At 41.7% G+C, this 14,550-nt stretch overlaps 1 protein-coding gene across 2 annotated transcripts in view; it reads left to right on the top strand.

Annotated features, from left to right (window-relative positions):
- The window catches only part of pacrg (PARK2 co-regulated), a 122,511-nt gene that overhangs the window by 65,104 nt on the left and 42,857 nt on the right, over positions 1-14,550 (top strand). For both annotated transcript variants that reach the window (XM_068338016.1, XM_068338015.1), the window contains exon 4: positions 4,157-4,306. In XM_068338016.1, coding sequence (XP_068194117.1) covers positions 4,157-4,306 — 150 coding nt within the window. The remainder of the gene's footprint in view (positions 1-4,156; positions 4,307-14,550) is intronic.

The following is a 14,550-nucleotide window of genomic DNA, read 5'->3' as shown; positions in this document are numbered from 1 at the left end:
GTGTGTGTGTGTGTGTGTGTGTGTGTGTGTGTGTGTGTGTGTGTATGTGTGTGTGTCTACATGCAGTGTATTCCCTGCATATTTGCTGGCGTTGGACGGCGATGGAGGCAGAAGACCATAACTGCCAACAACAGGCAAGGTTGTTGGAGCGACAGCGACACAATGACACACTGACTGATGCTGGCACCGCCTGTTACCACACCGCATACATCACTCTGCACACTCGGTCTTCCACATCTCATATTGTGTCACAAACATAGCTAACTTACTGTATTTTTTAATTACATTACAGTAAAGTAATTTATTGTTTCTTGAGTGCTTGATTTATCAAAGAAAGTTCAAATTTTTGAAGAGACAGTTATTTTGCCCTTCATCAGGTTGCCTACATTTCACACACGACACGATGCACAAAGGCACAGAACCTCTGACTGACTTAGAGTGTACTTCATGAATCCAAAGCCCACAGCAGCTTTTTTTTTTGTCAGTTGCCTTCAGGAAGCCAGAATGAAGGTGAGGGACACACTCCTCAGAAAAATACACACTTTGCAGTGATAATGGAATTTTAAATGGCCTGTTCCTTCATCATAGTTTATTAAAAATCCAGCCTGTTTTGCCGGATTTGTTGCAGATTAATTACTTTTCTACGGAGTAAAGAGGAAGAAGGGATAGAGTGGGGGGGCAGTGGACTGCCGTTTGCAGTCTAAAGCGGCGAGATATATATTTTTCTCGTCTGGCGTTAATACATCTTCTATGTGGCTGGCAGGCTCTTATCTGCAGAGTGACTGAGTCACGTCAGGGCCTGGTGAATTTTGATGATGACAGCAGGTCACCCAATGAGAATACACAATGAAGAAGACTCTGGCTTACTTTATGCCAATTTGCTGTCCTTATACTGAACTTCTTCCCACTTTAGATGACTTGTGTAAGAAAGACCGCAACATATGTGACAAAATAAGCAAACAGCAGACTGAAATTACATTTTCCAGACGAAACCATTTGATATGAGACAGACATTTCTCTCACTACATTGAAAACCTGTTTAGCTTAATTCTGCTGCGGTGACTTCAAACAAAAGGGTAAAATGTTACTGAAATGCTATGGTTTGAGGTTTTCTGCCTTAAAAAGTTAAAATGATTCAGAGCCATGCTTTTATTAAGCCTCAGATGATTGGCATAACATTTGTTCAGCTTTGAACCAAAAATGAGACTTTAGTTCCAAAGAAATCTTCCGTTATGTCTTCACAGGAACATTTTCTTCTCCTCTGGAAGGTATATTTATACAATAAATGGGAACAATTCACAGCTAAACACTTGAACGTCTCACCCACCTCAGAGATTTCACTGGAAGCTGAATATAAGGTCGCGCTTGTTTTTTTTTATTTATTTTTTATTCTGTATATGGGTCCTAGCATGAATAGCTTATTGCTATATTCAGCTTTGTCCCAACACAGGATTTTATACCAGCATTAATGTAGCAGGCAATCAGTGGCTTTCTTTATTCTTTTATTTATTTATTTGTTCTTGCAAGCATGGCCATGAATAATTGAACAGTTCCACGGTCCAAATGTCACAGCAGGGAAAATTGTTTGCGCTGGCTGGTAATTAGAATTTCATTGTTTGTTATGTAGGTTTGAAATTCCTGTCTCTCCACATTCCACCTTATCTCAGTGATGGTAGATATCTCTGCGCTCGTCTGCCTGGGGGAGACACGCAGGCAAAGATGGAGAGATGGCATGAAACACAATGCTTTTGCTCGTTCAGCATCGTTTCCATCCCTGGTCCTTTGTATAGACCACACACACACACACACACACACACACACACACACACACACACGTACACACACACACACACACACACACACACACACACACACACACACACACACACACACACAAACACACACACACACACACACAAACACAGAATCTGTTCAGACTGGTCCCACATATGTGCGCAAATTCAATGCAATGTGATGAGTTTGTAAAATGTTTAAGCTTCTTGTTGTTATGTGACTCCTCAAAGTTGTGCGGCTTCTCCTTGCCTGAACACATGACCGAGGCTGACATTCTCTGGTGTGTGTGTGTGTGTGTGTGTGTGTGTGTGTGTGTGTGTGTGTGTGTGTGTGTGTGTGTGTGTGTGTGTGTGTGTGTGTGTGTGTGTGTGTGTGTGTGTGTGTGTGTGTGTGTGTGTGTGTGTGTGTGTGTGTGGAGTAGGCTTGACATCTTTATATTTGCATATGAGCTGTTGTAACGCAGGCAGTGGGTGAACCACTGTGTGCTGCTGAGTGCAACACATAATGTTTTAGTGTTGCTGCTCTCAGCGTAACACAGCCGCTGTCAGTGTGGCACGAAGAAAGGTTCTTGTAGGGATGTCTTCAAACTTACTATTCTCAATGACAATAATTATGTTCAGTTAATTCTAATCACTTTTACTGACAAACAAACAAGTTTTTACTGGCAAAATTGCAGCTTTTGTCTGATTGTAAACTGATGTATAAAAGTTTTCAGTGTCTCAAGTTTTGAATCAGTATCGCTAATACTAAAATATTACCTTTTAGATAGATAGATAGATAGATATACTTTATTTATTTATTTAGATATTTATTTAGATATACTTTATTTTTACTTGCTTATCCTGGAATATAAATAGTCATCAATAAATGTAAGATTTCGTCACACTTAAAGGATATCAGGTGTCGCTGAACGTGACTGATCCGCCTTAATTTTCTTTCAGTTCAGTAAGCAAAACATTACTTTGCGTTACCCTTCTAAGATTTTTAGATGCAAAAACAAAAGATGCCTTGATTTGGAATCTGTTCTTGACAGATGTTGGTTTAAGTGCAGGAATAAGAGAAAAAAAATGCTTTGGTAAATCCCCAATAACATGAGTTGCAGTCGATTAGGTGATTGGAGAGTTTGGCACAGCAGTTGAAGTTAGTTTGCCTGACCCTGTTATTTTTTGAGGTGACCAATCTTCTTGCAAAGTCAGGTATGTCAAGAATAAAGACAAAATTATAACTGAATTAGAAAAAGTGCGCTGCTTGCAAGTATCTTTGAGAAAGTGCAGACACTCACCAAAATGCATGTAGTGAAATGATTGTTGTTCCTTTGTTGTGTGTTTCCCCACTTTAAAATGCACTTCTTTGGGCTTTGGATTTCAGACAGGCGGCACGTCATTCAATTTTATTTCAGTCTCTCTTTTATTCTCTGATTTTCTTCTCTCTGATCTGCTGTCATGTTTTTTTTTCCTTTAGAAACTAGTCCTAATTGTCATTTTTGGCGATGTATTTATATATCTTTTTTTCTCATTTGCTCTTGACTTTGTGGGTGCTTGCTAGAAAAAATTAGGCCCTGTGGTACCTTTTACCACCTGGTGTTTCATCCATCAATCTTCTGGTAGATGAGATGATCTCTCTGGCGATATTTTCTGGGGTATACCCCACCAATCACTTTTAACTAGCTGGTATAAGCTTGAGCAAGACCCATGACCTGCAAGGCAGAAAAATGGTTGAAGACAAGATGGCTTTGGCGATCGCGTCTTCAAGAAAATGGACAGACAGATGGACTTCATAAAGACAAATAGCTCCTGTCTGTTTCTTTCTGCCTGGGTGTACAGTATGCTCTTTTAAACTGTCCCTTTACACAAGAGAATTACTGACAATCACAAACAACTACAAAGAAATAAAGTCTTAGTTATTAATCCCAGCTATGTTCTAACCCTTTGATTCTTGTCACCATTGTCTTTTTCACTCCATGTCACTCTTTGTCTCTTTCTGTGTCTCTTTCTCAGCCTTTGTCTCTTCCACCATCACTGCCTTTTGTTCTCTTCATCAGTGGGAGATGGAGTTAAGTGCAGCTGTAGGACAAATAGTCCGGTGATTGCTTCTTACTTACTCCTGCATCCCCAGTGCCTTTGAAATCACTGATTGCAAATCAAAGCTGAGCTACAAGGGAAGCGCGTTCAAGAAGAGGTTGAGATGTCTACATATTTTGGATGCATTTGTCTGCAAAGCCCACTTTCACTTACAACATAGTTGCAGAATCTTATCTTATCACTCAGAATTGACTGTACCTTTACCTACCTGATCAAAAACACCTTAACATTGTCTTTACTTTCCCAAACTTTGTTAACTGACACTGGTTTACTCTTTCCAGACGCCCTGAACACCAGGAACCGTAAGGTGATCTGCACCACCCTGAAAGCCTTGCAGCACCTGGTGGTATCTGCGGACATGGTGGGGCAAGCGCTGGTGCCCTACTACAGGCAGATCCTTCCCATTTTCAACATCTTCAAGAATGTGAACAGTGAGTTCCGGCAATTAAAGCAGTTGAATGTTAATTCGTGGACAGATGGCGTGTAAGTGTGAGGTGTGACCCTCTTTTAGCGGAGCAGTCATTGTGTGTGCACATCCATTTGTGTTATAAATCATTTTTTGTGTTACCACTGGTGCCACAGTACCTCAGCAAACTGAACAGCCTGGAAAGGCAGCAGCAGGTATTCATTGGTTGTTTTTAGCTGGTTATCGGGCTAAGACATGTGATTTTACAGAGATGTTCAAGGTCTTGGAATGCTACATGGATGCTTCGAGTTCAACCTTGAGCGTGGTCTTGTCCAGACGGAAAGCACCTTATTTTAAACCTTGAATTTTTTTCCCCTCTGAATCCCATATATGCACCTGTCTGTTCTTCATGTTTCCACTTACACATCCACTTGACATCGAAGCTCCATTTTGTCCTTTCTGCTGCCAGTCAAGGTGCATTGTGTGTGGCTGTTTAGGACACTTTGTCCTTGCTCCCTCTGAAAGCCTCCACATGGATGACACCAGGACCTGGGGATATTGGCATCAGATAGGCAGCGGTCTTTGTGTGGCAGTGTCAAAGCACTTAGGATGGTGTGACATGATGTTGTCCTATTGAAGGCTTAAAGGCAAGGCCATTCTTGAATGTTGGCCCACCACACAGTCAGAATGATGTGGAGAGGGACATTGTGAATCAATCATTTAAACACAGGCTTTAACAGGAGAAAACATAAGACTTTAGTCCCTTAATCAATATCCAATTTGAATCTCTTGTCTATTTAATTTGCCTACATTATCTCTTACTATGAAGCCTTTAAAAAAAGAAGGAAGGAGGTGGCTGATAAAGATTGTGTAGAAAGACAAAGGATGAGGGAAAAAAAGCCCTTCCTTATTAGCGCATGACCATATGCAAATCTCCTCTGTAAATTAGCTGTCAAATCAATCCCCTAAACGAGTCTGAAGCACGGGTTTCTCCGCCGCGGCACAGGCTCAGCAGTCGGCCAGTGAACCCTGCTAGGAATAGTTTTGTCTCTGACGGGTAGTTGCTGTGCCTGACTGTCTCCCTGCCCGCCCACGTCTGTCCTCTTCTGGCGAGCATTGATTAAACCTGAGCCAACCTCTTACCTGGCAGACATTCCTGCTATTGACCTCTTCTAGAGGACCCGTATGAGCCGGAGAGAGGGGTCCACGCAACTGCCAGAGCACAAGGCTCGGTCTGCTGAACAAGGACAGTGTTTCAATTACTTGCCATACAATAGAGTTTCTTTCTTTCTTAATAAAAAAAAACAACCTTTGGTTTGCAGTGATGGAAGGTAAAGCAAGCAAATATTGATATGTCAATAAAAAAGAAAGTGTATAAATAAGTGCAACATTTCTTTGTAGTATTTTCTCCTATTTCTATCTAGAACTTTAATTTTAGATAAGCAGCCAACTGACGTCCTGCACCACCCACTCTCTGCTAACACAGGAAGATACAACTTCAAATAGGGAGAATAAACACTGTCTTCCAGACACACGGTGATGTGTGAACTGTAAATCTGGGAACTTCAGTCTAATAAAAGATATTTCAGGGGGTCTCAGTCTCTCTCTTTCTCTCTGTTTGTATATCTCCTTTTTATGTGGCTTGTTTTTATCTATCAAAGCTTTCATTGAAGTCAATCTATTATTTCATATTGCTTATATACACCTCCAGCTGCATCCCACACTCCTTCAGCGAGCAGACAGACGATCATTGTGTTTAATTCACCGCAGGACACAGAGGAGCATTTAGTAGTGTGTGGTCACACCTCCTGGACTGTAACCCACAGAGCCTGCATGGCATCCCTCTTATCTTGTGGACAACAACCAGACCCCTGTAGTGTGTGTGTGTGTGTGTGTGTGTGTGTGTGTGTGTGTGTGTGTGTGTGTGTGTGTGTGTGTGTGTGTGTGTGTGTGTGTGTGTGTGTATTTCTGTGAATGTGTCCTGAATAGATCTGTTGTGTCAAATATGCAGCTGTTGACTTCGGTGTCAGTTTTTTTGTTTCTGTCTCTTTCTGTTCACTGTTGTTCACACACACAAACACACACACACGCACGCACACACACACTGACAGCTTCCCTCGATCTGTGTCTCCCTAGTTGTTGGAGCTGTGAATCAATAGGCCAGCAGCCGCTGCTGTAGAGTCAGGGTTATGCTAAGACATCAGCAGCATCTCATCATAGGACAGATCCCCTAGGCTGTGTTCACACTCTCCCTCTGTGCCATTCCCACTCTGAGACGGGGTTGCGACCTCTTAAATTGGTCCGTTTACAGGCTTTATCTTACTTTTTTTTCTTCTGGGTCTTCTGGGTCAGAGCAGAACATCTCCAAAATGGACCGTCTGATATCCCTTTAGACAGACAGACCACTGGACCTCTGACAGGAGAGTCTGCCCACAGCCCACGTGCTCAGCCTGTCTAGGACAAAGACCTCTAAAGAAGGAGCGGCTTCCATTGTTTAATGAGAAAAAAAAGAGAAGCTTGTTTAACTCCAGGCAGCCGGCTGCCATTTTTACCACTGCCACAGTAATGTGTCATTTTGAAGCACACAATAATGAGCATTCACATCGTATCACCGTCCTTGATGTCCCCCTTTGTCTCCTCAATCAGCTGCCTTGCCTTTTGTTTGCTTTGTTCCTTTTTGCCTGTGTGTGTTGTGTGTGCGTATGTGTGTGTATGTATGTGTGTCTACGTGGCAACGTTCAGGACAGTGGAAATTCCTTCAATGCGATTTGCATGGCTCCCTTGTTTGCTTGCTGTGATGAATCTCATCCCTAATGGAATGCAACAACGTTCCTTATGAAGGAGCGATGTGCTCCCTCATCCAGATAATTCCTCTTCCGAGCCTGAAAGAAGGAAACTCCTTCACTGTACATCATTTGAGGAAGACAGGAGTTTGAGGACCTTCTTTTCATGTCCGTGGAGTAAACGCCACAGACTTCAGCGACAGATTTCTGGGTTCTACAGTAGGGATTGGATAGGTTTTGACTTTATTTAATGGATCAGGTAACGGCCAGATTGAACTGACTTGGACTAAATATGTTATTAATATATATAGTTTTAAAATATAGTGTTTTTCCCAGGAGACACATTCATTCAGTTCGATAATCACATTTGAATCAAATTTGGTTCCAGCGCCCAAAGGTACCTTTTCTTTTGGTATTTTATTCCTTATGTAATAGCAAAAATGTAATTTCAGTTGTAAAAAGAAGTCATCAAGTACTGTATAACACTGACATTACATCAAAGGAGGACACTGTTCAAAGTCCTGGGAGCTGCCTGAGTAACTGCTTTTACTCTGAGCGCTTCACTCCACCTGAATAATGGCACTAAAATGATGAAACTCATGGAATATTAGCTCAGCATTGCACTATACAAAAAACCCCCCTCATTTGTTATCTAAAGACACATTACAAAGAAACTATAGAGGGCAGCGATCGCCTCTTCCAAGGCGAGGAGCCACAAGCGTTGTGTGATGTGATATATTAATCATATTCTAGTATTAATATTTGTCCATAAACTCTATACTACGCAATTCACATTATACTGCCGTTATTAAAAGTTGCAGAGGTAATGTGTTCAGTGAAGGCAACATGGTTTTCTCCTGAAAGTTTTCAAAAGATTCAGATTTCAGTCCCACAATTCATCGGTCTCGTAGGAACAGATGGCCAAAGTGCAACAGAATTGTCTTGTTTTTAGGTGAAACGGTCGTCACATAAACAATCGTTCGGCCCTCTGGCGACCAAAGACGTTTCTCCTGGACCAGGTGTTTTCCACGCTTTCCTGGCCAACTTAACAGTCGGTAGTGAGTTTTAAAATGTGTACCAGAGGTGATGGGTGATGTCACCTCGCTGTCCCTTTCTCTCTTTGCAATCAAAGTTTCTCTCTCGCCCAGATGCATTTTTAAGTACTGAAATGTGCCACAGATGGTCTCATGTGAAGGCTGAGTGGATGAGTCGATAGCGCTGATGTAATTCCTTTAATTGAGTTCAGCGCCGACCACACGCTGAGGTAAACAGCACTAAAACGCAGTTTCTGATATCCTGCGATTTGTTATACTTGTTGATGAATGTGGTACATTGTCCTGAAGTTTGGGGATCATTTACTATACATGGACAATCTACGACCAATATATACAATTTTTTTTCACACCATCTTCAGATTCTGTGTTGTGTGTGTATAGTCGATGTTTGCCTGCCGGCCTCCTCTGGTATTTAGTTGAGCCTGAATCGTTGTTGTTGTCCTAATGATTTTCTCCGCTTATCTGAAAGGTGTAGGTCCTTAAACTCCTATTCATCACTGACACACACTCGCTCTCTCGCTCTCTGTCTCTCTGTTTCTCCCTCTTTCTCTCTCTCTCTCTCTCTCTCTTTGTCGCACACACACACACACACACACACACACACACACACATACACACATGCTGATACAAATATTGCTCACACACGTTGTGGTGTTCTGCTTCCTTTGACCTCTTTTATCTTCCTGGTAGGAATGTGGCCAGCTATGATAAGGTCACACACGTTTTGCTCAGCCCACACACACACACGCACGCACACACACACACACACACACACACACACACACACACATACACACGTACTGTGTGATAGTGGCTCTCGGTCCTCTGTGCTTGGCGGCTGGTGAGGTTTTTGTGTTTGTGAAAGATGTAGTGCTGTGGCTGGGCACTCTGTCTTCCCTGTGGACCTGCTTCAGATGTGTATCACATGACACACACACAGACAGACACACACACACACACACACACACGCTCACAGTTTTTGTTGGACATCTCTATGAATACAGATCAGTTACAGGGCCAGTAGTTAATAAATGGAATGGAAATAAATAGGAAGCTGTTTCACCACATAACCCTTTCCTACTACAAAAAAAAGGGCGGTCATTTAGATCATTCACATGAAACTATCAAGAAATGACAACAATGACTGCATACACACAAAATAAACACACAAGGAAGTCATATTTAATGCTTTTCTACCCCTATTTCTTTCCTATTCTATTCTGACAGACTGCCAAACGTATGCTGGTGTACTTAGCCACCTGCGCTCTGGCCCACAATGCAACGTGATGCTCTTGTTTACTGCTGGAATGCTGTGTATATGGTGCCGAAATGAATTCCTGGGGATTCCCGTTCATAAACATTTGTTTTCTTTAATGACCTTTTGCAGCTGCCGTTGTGAAAAATTAATTCACTGCCATGCTTTCTTTGTGTACATACCCACACAATAGAGAGGACCATGCCTACACACACACACGCACACACACAGACACACACACACACACACACACACACCCATGGCCCTGCATGTAATCCATCATCTCCACAGACACACAGAGCTACCGTACTTGTCTCTGTGGACGACAGAACACACACCTCATCCTCAGCCCCCATCTCCTCCTCAGTGTGCCTCCCTCAAACGGGTGATATCTATCTATCAAGCAATCACAGACTGCCAAGGCCCCTCTGCCATTAAAATACAGAATGAACAGGAGAAACAGACAAAAGACAGAAAGAGATGGAAGGGAAGATAGTGTGGGTGAGTGAGAGATGAAATCCAGGTAATACAGGCTTGTCTGTTCTTACTTGTTCCACCGTTAGCATGCTTCACAGCACATAATGACATTTTCTTCCCCCCCTAACTTTAAGAGAAGGCTGCAGAAAATAGCGGGGATATATTTTTATATTAATGCCGTCCCCACCTCCACAAGATCTCCTTCCCACTCCAGACTTCAGCCGCCTGTGGGCATGCCCACCTGGCTCTGTTAATTTCTATTGTCAGCAGGTCTGAGAGGGAGCAGCCAATCAGATTTGAGCGTCAGCCCTTGGGCCTGCAGTCGCCGTGTGGCTCCAATTTAAAGGTCAGCTGATAAGCAGTGCAATTCATGCATAATCTGGGATGCTCTTGGGGAAGAGAGGCAGACTGCTCAACCACACACACGGGAGCACACACACACACACACACACACACACACACACACACACACACACACACACACACGCACATACACATTCATTCAACAGATACAGTATATCACATCAGTATGTTGACTAAAACTTTTGACTGCCATGAGGGACAGGTATCGCACTTCCTTCTGCCTCTGTCGCCCCATCAGTTAGAAAACACACTTTACAGAACTGTTGGAGAGAGTGTTCCTGACACAGAACTTTTCTTTGTTGATTCCTTTTTTTTAATTTGTTATTTGTATCTTTAGCTACGTGAAGCACTTAGGGCAATTGAGTTATCCACTCTTTAAATGGCACAGCGCCCTGAGGCTAGCAGTGTGTTTAATTTAAAACAGTATTCGCTGTCTTGGCACAAGCAATCTGCATCTTAAACAAAGTATTGCCGCAGTGTCTCGGCACCTTGCTCTCCTCTCCTCACATCGATGCCGTTGATCATCAGTGTCCAGTTATTTCTTCATTTGGGGTTCCGTCTGTTCCCTAACATCACATCATTTGGCACAAATATTTCTTGGTGCTTTACTTAAAAGCTTTTTTGTGAACCCTCCAATTTTCACTTTGTAGGAGTTATTCTAATGCTTATGCTTACAGAATGCCGTAAAAGTGAAACGTGACATTTTCTTCCTCTACAGGAGGAACTGTACTGGTAGATCACAAATACACAAACCCTGAGGGAACACACGGTAAGCAGATAGTGAATATCGGGCTTTCAGATGGTAGGTTTTCATTCTTATTAGTAATCTTTAGATGACCGTGGAAGTATTTTTCAAACAAGACGTCCACAGTCTCGGTGGGGCTTCTCCTCACTTTCCCTCTAATTCGAGTAACACTCAGTTAACTAATTGGATGAGTTATGAAAGTCTTTTTCCACTTTCAATCTCAATGAGATTAACACAGTCTGTCATTAATGAATTTGGGGCATGATTCATAGGATTGTTCAGGCTCTGGGGGCCTGACATTTGTAACACAATTATGCTGTTGTCGAAAGGAGACAATAGTGTGAGATAAATTGTATGAGCATTAGCTGCGTTTGCCAAAGACAGGTCCCTGTCTCAGGGTGGATCATTTGAACGGGCTGTTTTGTTGTGCAGTTATGTCAGACGTGTCATAGGCACTGTGACTGTTCTATGCTATATACTGTGTATGTACTTGCTTATGTATGAATCTCTGTCCTTATGCAAACCTTTGTGTGTATGACTTCCTTGTAGCGAGCAGAGTGCTCTCCTGCAGCCTCTCACCACATCATTGTGTTTGACATCTCCACAGGCAGCCAGCAACAGAATGCTGGTGTACGTGCCGCCATGTGTCCAGCCAGCTTTGGATCACAATTCGCACCCAATGCCAGGTTTCCTGTCAGCTTTCATAAGCAGCCACATCTTCACAACATGGCCTTGTGCTTGAAAGCAAGGTAGCCAATATTTTGCGAAACAAATGACACATAGCATTTCTACAGTGTCCCTAACTTGTTGTCCCCTGACAAGGACACACAAAATAAACAACAACAAAACAAAAGTTTTTTTATTGTCAGAGTACAGTCTTGCGTCCTCCTGTTCATCTAATGTGGGCAGAAATACAAGCATACTAAAGAAAAGGGATCAGGAAAATTATTAAAATGCTTTTAAAAACATTTTTCAAATTTGCATCTAAAGAAAATTTGATGTTGTCAATTTGGACTCTGTTGGGTTGTTCGCTAATTCCTTTGTCGGTAACAAGGTCTGCACACCTGTCAATTCTGTAGTTAGACTCCTGTCTGTCTGTCTTTGGTAAACCATCCCCTCCACCCCCAAGACCCATTACTGCCCCCTCTCAGTGTGTTTCCTTGATGGTTGTAATCTTATCTCCTCCATTCTCACTTTGGCATGCCAGTATGCTGCAGTCACAGTCGTCACTATCTCTAATGGATGTAATTGAACACTAGTCTAACATTCTAATGCATGCTATTTCTCAAGAACCCCCCACTCTTAAGGTTTTCTAAGTCAAGTCTAGCCCCTCATTTGAACATTTTTTAGCTTGCTGTTATCTGTAATGTTTCCATCTGGCTCCATGGCTCATATTACAATCTCTATCACAAAATGAAATGTATACATATACACACACACACACACACACACACACACACACACACACACACACACACACACACACACACACACACACACACACACACACACACACACACACACACAATATGGTGTATCCAGAGCTAAGAACAACATATGATGGCCATGATTTGACAGAGGAAATGAATACATGCTTCCATTAAAATAAAATTAATCAGTTCTTCCTTGATCAGGTAATAAAGAGAAAATGGCATTCAATGAACAAACAACAGGAACAATTAATTGATAGATATTAATACATGTTGTCATTCTGAACCTATATAATTAGAAAAATAAAATACGTTGACGTAGTCAGCCAGCCATTGTCATCTTGTCTCAGTGATGTTGTCTGCTGTTATTTCTGTGGGCCTTTTAGCATCTGCGTACACCCTACAGATGAAAGTCAATCCACTGAACCAGATGTTACCGGATCACATTCGACCACCCATGCTTTAGACACAGATGTTTGGCTCATAGAAAATAAAGGCTCCCATATTTTATTTCGCAGTCCACCACTGATTCTCCGACTCCTGGAGGAGAATGACCACAGCAGCCCAGCAAAGCACGTCTCCTTTCGTCGCCAGCTTCACAACACATCATCTCCGTATATCTCTAATTTCAAGTGTCTGATATCTAAATAGAATCCTGATGAGACGTTAGACACTTTCATTTACACTTAGGTGCAGATATACGACTTCTTGGCAAAAGATCACTGTAATTTGTTTTCTATGTGGATATATTTGCTGTTTTGTAACTGCCAAAAACAAAAGGAAATAAACACATGAATGAATTTGGTTCAAAAAAATAGGACGAAAGTTTTGTTATCTCTCATTCACCATTTCCAGTTATTGCCTCTCTACAGGTCAGTGTTTTCTCATCCAGTTGTTCCTATTTCACTTTGCCGTGTTAAGGGTTGTGAGGGGAGTTTTCCTTTCTCTTATTGGTATTCTCCCTACAGGGTCCTGGAACATATAATGGAATGTCCCTTCTTACACTGCAGTCTTTCCATTGGGACTTTGTGAGTCCTTGTAGATGAAGCAGGTGTAGCTCCTTATGATGACCTGCATGAGATTTGTCTGCTCAGGCTGTTGTGAGACTGATTTTGTGAAGTGTATGTATTACACTGCACAAAATAATGTGAGTATAAAAATCTATGTGAGATGATCGTTTGTTATGTCTTTACAGAGAAAATGTAACACGTGGAAGCGGTGTCGAGCTGTGTACTTTACATGTAGGCCTTCAACTCCAACAACGGGCTGGGATGTGGACGGTGCATCACTGCCAAGCAACAAACAGTGCTGTCCATGGTTCTGAAAAAGAAAAAAAAGGGTTTAAATAAGAAAAGACTCCTCTTTTTCATCCATGTTTTTACTCAGACGAACACCAATTGATCAATAAAGGCATTTCAACTACGTTTTCTGCTAGATGTTATCTGAAGTAAAACCCAGAGGCTGTCTTTTGTCATCAGGTATTTTCTTTTCACTATGTGTGTTATCATTTATGAAACCCCAGATCCTGGTTTGAAATGACAAACCTCAATGGAAAAATAGGATAGCATGAAATTTCTGTTCTAATTGTAACATGGGCCATCATAAAATCTGCCCTAGACGGTCACCATCACCAGTAGTTCTGTCTGGTATTCTGCTAACTGAAGAGCTTCGCTGCTTTTACCTCTGGAGATCAATGAGGTCCAGATTAGCTTACTGTATACCTTTATATTTGATTCAAATATACAAACACAATTGATGACAAAGAACTTTTGTTTTTCTATTTGAAGTTCGTATTATTTGATTTTATCCCCACCCAGTTGGACTAAGTGATCTGTACATTTGTTGCACAAATTGCATTTTTACAATTGTTACAAAAAACTTCATGGATTCACACAGTGAGAGGGTTGGGAACATTCCAGTGAATGGTTTATTTAAAGAAGCAGATTCAGGATTTATTACTTACTTTATTATCATTAGTGGAAAAGGCTTTAAACCCAGTGAGTTATAGATATATTTGCAAAAAATATCATCAGATCATCAAAGAAAGGGTGACTACTTTTATTATTCTTGTTTTATTCCTTTTAGTATTGTCATTGTGATCTTATTTTTAAGGACACACTGCACTGTGTTGTTGGTTGTTTTATTGTTTTGCAAGGACAAC

The sequence above is a fragment of the Antennarius striatus genome, chromosome 17 (genome assembly GCF_040054535.1).
Source record: "Antennarius striatus isolate MH-2024 chromosome 17, ASM4005453v1, whole genome shotgun sequence".
NCBI classification, from domain to species: Eukaryota; Metazoa; Chordata; class Actinopteri; order Lophiiformes; family Antennariidae; genus Antennarius; species Antennarius striatus.
This window is presented reverse-complemented; position numbering and strand designations above follow the sequence as displayed.